General features: G+C 44.5%; 1 protein-coding gene and 1 non-coding gene across 3 annotated transcripts; both read left to right on the top strand.

Annotated features, from left to right (window-relative positions):
• The first annotated feature begins 5,219 nt into the window (after positions 1-5,219).
• LOC124014565 (transcription cofactor HES-6-like) lies at positions 5,220-8,631 on the top strand. Of its 2 annotated transcripts, none has more exons than XM_046329719.1 (5): positions 5,220-5,341; positions 5,465-5,623; positions 6,220-6,315; positions 6,574-6,652; positions 7,199-8,631. In XM_046329719.1, exons 2-5 carry the CDS (start codon positions 5,552-5,554, stop codon positions 7,684-7,686), a joined length of 735 nt encoding a protein of 244 aa, XP_046185675.1. In that variant the 5' UTR covers positions 5,220-5,341; positions 5,465-5,551; the 3' UTR covers positions 7,687-8,631. The 2 variants fall into 2 exon arrangements, with proteins under 2 accessions (XP_046185675.1, XP_046185674.1); XM_046329718.1 differs by having other exon boundaries at positions 5,240-5,364.
• Positions 8,632-8,899: 268 nt separating this feature from the next.
• On the top strand, positions 8,900-8,981 carry trnal-aag. Its single transcript has one exon. It is a non-coding gene; the product is annotated as a tRNA-Leu (tRNA).
• Positions 8,982-12,127: the final 3,146 nt, after the last annotated feature.

Below are 12,127 nucleotides of genomic sequence, written 5' to 3'. Positions count from 1 at the left end.
TGTTCGTGTCTGCCTAGCATCGCTCCCTGGAGCTCGACAGCAGAGTAGAGAGAATCCGTAGTCGCTGGGTCCATTCTTGGTCGGATCCTTCTGTTATGCAGGTGAATGAGGACCCAAAAGCGACTTAACAGAAACAGAGTTTATTCCAGTCTATAACAAAAACGATAATCCTGGATACTATCACAGGTAAAGTCCAAACAGGAAAACTGAAACCCTCTAGTCAGTAGAGGGGAACAACAGGAGATGCGACCACAGACTGCAGGTCGCTTCGGGAAGGCGCAGGCCGTAGCTGATATAGACACCTGCTCACACGCAGCATCTGAAGAAGGCAAAAACACGACGGAACAAGAACACAGCACAGCAAACATCAAACAAGGATCCGACAAGGATTGACGCAGAAACAGAGGGAGAAATAGGGACTCTAATCAGAGGGCAAAATAGGGGACAGGTGTGAAAGAGTAAACGAGGTAGTTAGGACGAATGAGGAACAGCTGGGAGCAGGAACGGAACGATAGAGAGAGAGAGGGATAGAGAGAGAGAGGGATAGAGAGAGAGAGATAGAGAGAGAGGGAAAGAAACCTAATAAGACCAGCAGGGGGAAACGAATAGAAGAGAAAGCACAAGGACAAGACATGACAATATATGACAAAACATGACAGTCATTGGATTTAGGTCAAAAAATCAAAAAATACTAAATTCCCTTACATTGATGACTTATTTCAAATCCGATCAATGTTCCACGTTGATTCAACATCATCACATAGATTAAAGAAAATAATAACGACGTGGAAACAAAGTTGATTCATCCAGTTTTTGTCAACAAAAGGAAAATATACATGTGCCTTTTTAATCTACACTTCACCTTGTCAAACCTATGTATTTCGGGTAGTCAATTTTTATCTGATTGCGCTGCTGCATTCAGAGATGTTCCTTATAATGTGTGCGTAATTATTTCATTTGTCCGTCTACATTATTCGCCAGGGAAGGGAAACATTCTGAGAATATTGAAGCATTGTATCCAGGGGCGTCATGCACCCCAAAAATCAGGCTGTTTCAATGGTTATTTTTTTAAAGAAACAAAATACACTCCATGGCCAAAATTATGTAGACACTCCTTCAAATTAGTGGATTTGGCTAATTCAGTCACACCCGTTGCTGACAGGTGATTAAATTAAGCACACCATCATGCAGTATCCATAGACGAACATTGGCAGTAGAATGGGGGACACCAGGTGGCGTGGTGAGAATCTGTCTCCTCACCACGCTCTCTCACCACTGGTGTCCCCCAGGGCTCTGTTCTAGGCCCTCTCCTATTCTCGCTATACACCAAGTCACTTGGCTCTGTCATAACCTCACATGGTCTCTCCTATCATTGCTATGCAGACGACACACAATTAATCTTCTCCTTTCCCCCTTCTGATGACCAGGTGGCGAATCGCATCTCTGCATGTCTGGCAGACATATCAGTGTGGATGACGGATCACCACCTCAAGCTGAACCTCGGCAAGACGGAGCTGCTCTTCCTCCCGGGGAAGGACTGCCCGTTCCATGATCTCGCCATCACGGTTGACAACTCCATTGTGTCCTCCTCCCAGAGCGCTAAGAACCTTGGCGTGATCCTGGACAACACCCTGTCATTCTCAACTAACATCAAGGCGGTGGCCCGTTCCTGTAGATTCATGCTCTACAACATCCGCAGAGTACGACCCTGCCTCACACAGGAAGCGGCGCAGGTCCTAATCCAGGCACTTGTCATCTCCCGTCTGGATTACTGCAACTCGCTGTTGGCTGGGCTCCCTGCCTGTGCCATTAAACCCCTACAACTCATCCAGAACGCCGCAGCCCGTCTGGTGTTCAACCTTCCCAAGTTCTCTCACGTCACCCCGCTACTCCGCTCTCTCCACTGGCTTCCAGTTGAAGCTCGCATCCGCTACAAGACCATGGTGCTTGCCTACGGAGCTGTGAGGGGAACGGCACCTCAGTACCTCCAGGCTCTGATCAGGCCCTACACCCAAACAAGGGCCCTGCGTTCATCCACCTCTGGCCTGCTCGCCTCCCTACCACTGAGGAAGTACAGTTCCCGCTCAGCCCAGTCAAAACTGTTCGCTGCTCTGGCCCCCCAATGGTGGAACAAACTCCCTCACGACGCCAGGACAGCGGAGTCAATCACCACCTTCCGGAGACACCTGAAACCCCACCTCTTTAAGGAATATCTAGGATAGGATAAAGTAATCCTTCTCACCCCCCCCCCTTAATAGATTTAGATGCACTATTGTAAAGTGGCTGTTCCACTGGATGTCATAAGGTGAATGCACCAATTTGTAAGTCGCTCTGGATAAGAGCGTCTGCTAAATGACTTAAATGTAATGTAAATGTAATGGCCCATACTGAAGAGCTCAGTGACTTTCAACGTGGCACTGTCATAGGATGTCACCTTTCCAACAAGTCAGTTTGAACAATTGTGCCCTGCTAAAGCTGCCCCAGTCGACTGTACGTGTTGGTATTGTGAAGTGGAAAAGTCTATGGGCAACAACGGCTCAGCCGCGAAGTGGTAGGCCACACAAATTCACAGAATGGGGCCGCCGAGTGCTGAAGCGTTTAGCTCGTAGAGATGGTATTTCCTCGGTTGAAACACTCACTACTGAGTTCCAAACTGCCTATGGAAGCAACGTCAGCGCAAGAACTGGTTTCCATGGCCAAACAGCCACACACAAGCCGGAGATTACCATGCACAATGCCAAGCGTCGGCTGGAGTGGTGTAAAACTCGCCGCCATTAGACTCTGGAGCAGTTGAAACGCGTTCTCTGGAGTGATGAATCATGATCTGGCAGTCCGACGGACTAATCTAGGTTTGGTGGATGCCAAGAGAACGCTACTTGCCCATAGTGCCAACTGTAAAGTTGGAGGAGAAATAAGGGTCTGGGGCTGTTTTTCATGGTTCGGTCTAGGCCCCTTAGTTCCAGTGAAGGGAAATATTTTACGCTACAGCATAAAATAAAATTTTAGACGACTCTGTGCTTCTTACTTTGTGGCAACAGTTTGGGGAAGGCACTTTCCTCTTTCAGCATGACAATGCCCCCGTGCACAAAGTCAAGTCTATACAGAAATGTTTTTTTTTGAGATCGGTGTGGAAGAACTTGACTGGCCTGCACAGAGCCCTGACCTCAACCCCATCAAACACCTTTGGGATGAATTGGAACAACTGATTGTGGAATGAGATGTTCGACGAGCAGCATCCACATACCTATGGCCATGGAGTGTATATACAGTGCCTTCTGAGAGTATTCACACCCATTGACTATTTCCAAATTTGGTTGTGTTATGAAGTGGGATTAAAATGGATGAATTGCTTTCTAAAAGTGGGAGGAAAGGCTGCAGGCTGGCAGCTGGTCTCCAAACAGTTCTCCACATTGCATTTTAATCGAGTTTGGAATCACTTTAGTCAATGTATTTTTTTGCATAGTTAACATTTTTGGTCCTGCCATACCCAACACCCCTGAGATACACCTTGTTTGATTATTTTGGCTATGTTTTAGTGTGTTGAGTGGGTTGTGTGTGTGTGTGTGTGTGTCTGTGTGTGCGTGCGTATTTATTTACATTAACATTACATTATTTCCCTTTTATAACTAAGGTTATCAGTATGTGTTCTGGTCTGCCTGCAGGCCTCTCCAGTATGTTGATGACAAACTGCTCCTTGGTCTGTGTGACAGTGTGTGTGTGTGTGAGAATACAGGAGAGTGGTGAAAGGGACAAACCCCTCAGAGTCAGATGAACTTGTCGATACCATTTGTCTCTGCGTGCAGTTTGAAAGTTGCGTGTGTGTGTGTGTGTGTGTGTGTGTGTGTGTGTGTGTGTGTGTGTGTGTGTGTGTGTGTGTGTGCGTGTGTGTGCAAATCACGCTTGTGTGTGCGCCTGCATGTGTGTTCGTATTAGCACCTCAATAGATAGGTATCTGTGTGAAGTATCTGACCTCTATTGAACTGTGTTGCTCCAGTCGCATCTCTCTGTATATGAGAAAAGGTCACGAAGTCACTACCACAGTCTGCAAAGTGCAAACAACCAAACAACCACCCCAAGGGGGATACCCCGAACACAGTGGGATTGACTCCCACAACTGTTTATTTAGGCCATATCTATTACAGCAACCTCTAAGCCTCATAGGTTATCAAACAAACTACCTTAGGCTGATTTATACTTGGAAGTAGGCCTATAGGTAAGCCTTGTAAATATGCTTTATAGTCGATTTGTAGAGATGACCAATTTCAGAACAAAGTCTGTGACTGTCGTAGACCAGGCTATAGTCTATAGGCCTTAATAACTTAACACCATTCCCTCCTGCACACCCGAAAACATTGATCTGGTGCAAGAGTGAGCTGAAAGGGGGGGTTCGGATTGAAGGACTTAATAAGATAGCCATTAAGGCTTTAGCACACAGACCATTATTCTGTTAATTGGGGGTCATTACGGCCGGACTATAGGGTAGAAAAGAAAGAGGGAGACCTTAACCACTGGAGTGTGTCCAGGGGGGGGGGGGGGGGGGTACGGACACAATAATAAGAGGGGGAGGGGTTGGTAAAGAAGCTCAGGAAAGGGGACAGGGAAAAGAAAGGTGGCAGGGAGAAGGGACAGGGATAATAGGTTGAGGATTCTCCTATAGCGATATTGAAAAGAAGTGTTGTGGGGAGATCTCTTTAGCTGCTATTGTTGTGCGACTTTTTTTCATCCCGTCAGACTTTCTTTTGTGTTTGGGTGCTGAAATATCTGAAGGCTATATAAAGTTATTTGTGCAGTTTCTTCGATTACATGTTGTTTATGTCTAAATCAATACATTTTCTTAACAGAGGATTGCCGTTTTCTTATCAATACATGGATTACAGGCATAGATGAATTTAAGTAGCAAATTATAGTGACACTTTATGGAGGGTAATGATGTGTTATCATTGGCAACTGTAACGGAATTATCATCATGTCAATTACCTTTAGTTCGGCAATTTTAGCACTGGACCAGGTTACTTACCCGCAAAATCGCTTCCTAATACCGAGAGATATCATCGATCATAACATTCTACGTAGCGATGAAATTATTTGCGCATCACCTTTCAGAACTCCCTTTTCCATCCGTGCTCTACGTGTCGAAACCCGTACGCGTCCCCACCCCCTTCACCCGAACGCGCCCCTCCCCCACCCTCCCTATTCTCCCGCTTGACAACAGCGGGGAGAATCGGACCCTGTGCCATGAAACGTGCCCACGGCAGGGCTGTGGGAAAGTTCGGGAGAGAGAGCACCCACACATTGTCATGGTAATGTTGGTGGGTGGAGGTGTTGGAGGCGCGAGGCTGTGGTGCGTAAAATGCATATATACATGTATGTACCCCTTCTCCAGTGCTCCTTTCTCCCTCTCTGTTGAACTATTCGTTCATAAAATACTAAAACAGTGTAAACTGAGTTTTGTGGGGGACTATAGCTGCAGAAGAGAGGGGCCCACAAGGACACGGACTGTGGAGCTCTCAGTTCGTCAGGTGGTTTGGTGCGTGCGCCTTGCAGCTCGAGGATGACGGCCTTCAACATGGGACACCGGGGAAATGGGCGCGAGAGAAATTTTAGCGCTAAAGAAGAACGAAAGGTAAGCTTGCTGCAATCAAATTGGCCAATATGAAAAGGTTTCGATATGATGCATTTGGGCGTCATTTAAGGAACTGGGTAATACATCAAGTAAAGGGTTGTGCAGAAATTGTGCTTCGTAAAACCATTTTGCAGTTAAAACCCTTAATTGCATTCATGCATCATGAAAATATAGGCATGCATACTGTACTACCACAGATAATAAGATGCATGCATTGATGCAATGTGCAGAGAGTTGGTTGAGTTTGCAGACTTTGCATCCGCAGGTGGGGGCTTGGCTAGGGTGTTCTTATTCCAAAGTGTCTATTGCAGACTTGATCTGAGTATCAAAATCACATTTCCCCAAATATTACATTGAAACCACCGAAATGTAACAACAATTTCTGATTGCATCCATTCAAATCCTTTCAAGCCACAGCAAAACTGATTGATTAGTTTAGATCAACATTGATAAACATGGGTGGATTTCTATTTCTTTATGCCTTTCCTTTGAAATATCGTAAATGGTCACTGTAAAGGTTCAAACAATCGCCAAGGCGTCAATTGGGTTAATATGTAGACAGATACATTAATTGCCCTGTTGATTTGATTTGATAGTTGCGGAAGCCTCTAATTGAGAAAAGGAGGCGGGAGCGCATCAACTGCAGTCTGGAACAACTGAAAGGAATCATGGTGGATGCATACAACCTGGATGTGAGTACACACACACACACACACACACACACACACACACACACACACACACACACACACACACACACACACACACACACACACACACACACACACACACACACACACACACACACACACAACACACACACACACACACACACACACACACACACACACACACACACACACACACACACGATGAGAACATTTTGAAAGTACAATTGCAAATGACATTCTTCCTCCCATCTCCTTCTGAATCACTCCTCTTTTACACAGCAATCTAAACTGGAGAAGGCTGATGTACTGGAGGTTACTGTGCAACATATGGAGGGTCTGCAGAAAGGTCACGGTTCAGGTAAGTGCCTTACACACACACACCGTCACTTCGGGGGACAGTAGTCCACTTGGCTGTTTTCGTTCTTAAAACATTGTTCTAAATTCGAAACAGAAGCCTTGGAACCTCCCATGATGTGCAGGATTATCATGTGTTGTCAATCACTGAAAATGTCGCCCAATAGGGGTCCTTCACTCTACATATCAATGAGCTCCTATTGGGTCAAATCAGTCAAATGATTGACAACAATAATTGGGATTAAAAACAAGCCAGGGAATGGGATAGAAACTCCTTCGCTACCCTGATCACACATTTCACGAGTTGATATCAGCTGATTTGTTTTATTTCAAGTTATATAAAGTAATATATTATATTGACCGATATAAACTTGCTCACAAAGCTCACTGCATAGTCATTAGTCCATAATACCATCCATATACTGCATACCCTACTATATTATATATATATATATTATATATTATACTAATATACATTGTAGGCCTACTAAACCTGTGAGTTGGTGTTCAACCCTCACCACTTCCCCCTTGTGTTCGTATCTCTCTCTAGGTTCTCCTTCTGGTCCCAGTATAGGGTTTGAGTCCCGGCAGCGCTACAGCAGTGGATACATGCAATGTATTCATGAGGTCCACAACCTGCTCAAGAGCTGCGCAGGCATGGACAAGCCACTGGGGGCCCGGCTCCTCAACCACCTGCTCAAGTCTTTGCACCACATCAGCTCTGAGACTGGGGCTGGGAACACTGGTGGCAATGGGACCAATGGTATCAATGGGACTCCGACTAGGGCTATTGGTATGAGTAATAGTAACAGTGGTTGCGTTGGTGGTGGTAGTAGTAATGGTGGTAGTCCCATGTCTGGATCTGGGCCTGTCTCCCCTCCCCAGTCTCCACTTTCTCTGTCATCTGAAGGTGGAGCGCAGTCACTCCAGCCTTGCTGTTTACAGATGCATCATGCTACGCCCCCCCTTGCAGCCATCACCCCCACCAATAGGAAGCTCACCACTCCACGCCCTTTGCAGCCAGGTATATTCTGGTAGAGATGGGAGGGATCAGCAGAAGTCTGTCTCCTCCTCCCCTCCTTGCTCCCCCAATCTGCCCCAGCCTGGGGTGTTTCACCCCGACCCCCTGTCCCCTTTTTCACCCCCCGGGGGAGACCCCTCCATGTGGAGGCCTTGGTGAAGACCTCAGGGAACAGACAAACACACACACACCTTCCATCAAGTTAGGTACCCTGATTTTTTTTCCTGACCCCTTGACCTGACAAGGAAAATGCCCAGGCAGTAGGCCGACTAGGGCCTGGAGTTTTCCCAGTCAGGTCATAAACGCTGTGGCAAGGAAAAACTCAGGGCCCTTTTATGTTTTATGAATCCCATCTCATGGGATCGCTCAATTCTGTTTTTCCTGGATCTAGTTAAGGATTCAGAAAATGCAGATCCAGGTGTATCTGCAGTTTCACTTATGTAAAGTTAAAACCAATGTTTTGTGGTGCAACTGGGCCAGCCCCCTAGGAACATGGCTCTGGTGCTCTGCTATAGTAAAACAATGCCAGCAGTTCTATAGCCACATGGCAACATGATAGGGTCTAATTTTCACTTTTAAATGTTTGGTCATTTATACATTTTAGACATACAAATATTTGTTTGAGATTGGGGAAGAGTAAGCATTATATCTACTTCAAGTTTGTACAGTTTTCTTGTTTTTTTGTCTTCCTATGTTGTAAACTTCTCTTTTCAAATAGTTCATATTTTGTGTTTTAGAAGTGAATCACAATGTTTTTGTTGAATATTTTGTCACTCATCTTTAATTGATTGATTAATTAACTGATACAACTGATTTGGTATTGATTAATTGATTCAGGTCTAGTTAAATTTGGAAATTGAAACTCAACAACTCATCCTTGTATATTACAAGAATTTGCTAGGCTGTTTCATATTGAAGCAGCTCAATAAAGTGTTAATTGGCTGACAGTTGAAGTGTTGTATGGTCTCGAAATTAAATAAAAAATGTATTACAACTGTAGCCTAAATGTGAATCTTTTTATACCTGTCTCATATTCAAGCAGGCAAAATAAAGTGTGAAGTTGGTTAACATTTGGAGTTTATGATATCAGAATATAATTAAAGAATATCATTTATTTTGTATGAATATCAAATCATAAAAATAGAATTATATTTCTAGTGCATCTGAAGATAAATATAATAATGTTGTTATGTAGGATACCATTCGTTCTCGTGCGTTTTGTCGACGTAAGATAGCGTGGCCGAGCGGTCTAAGGCGCTGGATTAAGGCTCCAGTCTCTTCGGGGGCGTGGGTTCGAATCCCACCGCTGTCAGGTAATATTTTTGACGGAACTTTAGTGACGTAAAAAGGTTCTCTAAATATGTAAAATAAACAGTTATTATTGCCGCGTAAACCACTCCAAACAGAGAGATACATTTCCAAGTAGATATGCTGTAATGCATAGATCTATCCATAGTAGAAAGAGTTGCATGGAGTGAATGTCAAATTAAACATGATGTCCGAGGAAGACTAAATGTATTAACCACTAGGTCGCACTGTTGCGTTACTAATGGCCTTTTTCGGGTACTTCTGGCTTGTCTGCGTTCCCTTCAATGACATTTCCACACATCAAAATTCCCAAAATATTCTGCTAAACTCTTGGTTAGGCCTATATATTACTCTTTTTTACCCCACAGATAGAGAGAGTAATATTTACTGTTCACTTTTTATTGTTTGTTTCACTTTTGTTTATCCATTTCACTTGCTTTGGCAATGTAAACATTTCTTTCCCATGCCAATAAAGCCCTTTGAATTGAATTGAGAGCGAGAGAGATAGAGACAGAGTGAGAGCCTGAAACACTGTCTGAGTGGTTGAACATATGGAATTCAAGGGATACAACGATATCTATAAGAACGGAGTGTACAGCAGACTCGATGCTTTTTTCCATAGGCTCCATCATTCTTGAAAAAACAGACAGAGAGAGACCAGAGACCAAAGATAGAGAGAGACCAGAGTGAGAGAAAAAGACTATGTGTAAGAATAGAGGGTATAGAGAGACGGGGGATCTGTGGCCTTTGGCACATCTGTGTGAGACAAAGAGAGATCAGAGAGAGAGAGAGAGAGATAGCGAGAGATAGACTGTATATAAGAAGTGTGTAAGAAGAGAGGGTATAGAGAGAGCAGGGGAAGTTTGTACTTGTTTGAGAGAGAGAGAATGTATTAAGGTGAGGGAGAGAGAGAGAGAGAGAGAGAGAGAGAGAGAGAGAGAGAGAGAGAGAGAGAGAGAGAGAGAGAGAAAGAGACTACGAGAGAAAGAGCAGTGGAATCAGATACAGATGTAGAGGGAGGAGGGAGACCACTGGGCACACACTGGTTGAATCAACGTTGTTTCGACATCATTTCAATGAAATTACGTTGAACCAACGTGGTATAGACGTTGAATTGACGTCTGTGTCCAGTGGGAGGTGCGTGGGGTGAAGATAGGTATGTGACATTTGAATGAGCAACACATGGGAAATGTTGCTGTCTAGCCAGGCTAGGGAGGCCCATGCCTCACTCAGTAATGTGATACATATTTTGAGGTCCATTTTCAACTTTCAGACATGTAGCCTAGACACAAACATGTACAGGCATGATTGCAGGCACACACACACACACACACACACACACACACACACACACACACACACACACACACACACACACACACACACACACACACACACACACACACACACACACACACACACACACACACACACACACACACACACACACACACACACACACACACACACACACACACACACACACACACACACACACACACACACACACTCGTGAAGGCATTATTAATAAGATGATAATAATAAATCACCACGTGACCATGCAACTGTGGGTCACATCATTTTATAACAGTAGGCTCTAACAGTGTAAGACATTTTTGTAACAATTCAAACATAATTAGTACCAAAATGTGTTTAATCTTAAAACCAAGAAAATCCATCCATGAAACATGGAATTTCCATAAAGTAGCCTGAACCACGAGTTGTTAAAAAAGAGTAAACCTCAAACCACTTTGACCAACTGACTGGTCCAGCTACTCTGTGTAGGTCACAGGATATGGGTGGCACGTTAATGGGGGAGGAAGGAGAGAAGTCTCTGGTCTGATGAAACCAAGATTGAACTCCTTGGCCTGAATGCCAAGCGTCACATCTGGAGGAAACCTGGCACCATCCCTACGGTGCAGAATCATGCTGTGAGGATGTTTTTCAGCGACAGGAACTGGGAGACTAGTCAGGATCGAGGCAAAGATGAACGGAGTATCCATGATGAAAATGTGCTCCAGAGGGCTCAGGACCTCAGACTGGGGCGAAGGTTCACCTTCCAACAGGACAATGACTCTAAGCACACAGCCGAGACAACACAGGAGTGGCTTCGGGACAAGACTCTGAATGTCCTTGAGTGGACCAGCCAGAGCCCAGAGTTGAACCCGACCGAACATCTCTGGAGAGACCTGAAAATATCTGTGCTGCGCCACTCCCCATCCAATCTGACAGAGCTTGAGAGGATCTGCAGAGACGAATGGGAGAAACTCACTAAATACAGGTGTGCCATGCTTGTAGCGTCATACCCAAGAAGACTCGAGGCTGTAAACGGTGCCAAAAGTGCTTCAACAAAGTCCTGAGTAAATGGTCGGAATACTTACGTAAATTTGATATTAAAGTTTTTTTTATATATACATTTGAAAACACTTCTAAAAACCTGTTTTAGCTTTGACATTATGGAGTATTGTGAGTAAATGGATTATTTTAGGAGAAGGCTGTAGCGTGGAAATGTCAAGGGGCCTGAATACTTTCCGAATGCACAGTTCTTGCACTGGCTCTATGCACGCTCACTGGACTCTACCCAAAAATTCTACACATACCACACTGACACTCTAACACCAGTGGAGGCTATAGCTCCTCCCACCAGCCTCCACTATCCAACACACACACACACACACACACACACACACACACACACACACACACACACACACACACACACACACACACACACACACACACACACACACACACACACACACACACACACACACACACACACACACACACACACACACACACACACCCGAAACGATTGACCCAAGTAAAACTACAGCATAACTTTGTTTTAATGGATACACAGAAAACACATATTGCAAACACATATTGATGACACACACTCACACATAAACACACTTTAACACTCTTCAGATATGCTGCTGCTACTCTTATCTATCCTGATTGCCTAGTCACTTTTACCCCTATTCATTTGAAATATATTTTATTGTTTAACTCAGCATTTTTGGGAAAGGGCCTGTTGGGAAAGGGCCTGTTGGGAAAGGGCCTGTTGGGAAAGGGCCTAGACCTGTTGTATTCGGCACATGTAACAAATTAAACTTGATTTGATTTGACTGAGAGGTACAGTTGAAG

Source organism: Oncorhynchus gorbuscha, linkage group LG25 (genome assembly GCF_021184085.1).
Source record: "Oncorhynchus gorbuscha isolate QuinsamMale2020 ecotype Even-year linkage group LG25, OgorEven_v1.0, whole genome shotgun sequence".
In the NCBI taxonomy this organism is placed as follows: domain Eukaryota; kingdom Metazoa; phylum Chordata; class Actinopteri; order Salmoniformes; family Salmonidae; genus Oncorhynchus; species Oncorhynchus gorbuscha.
The sequence above is the reverse complement of the archived record's forward strand: the minus strand, read 5'-3'. Positions and strand labels throughout refer to the sequence as shown.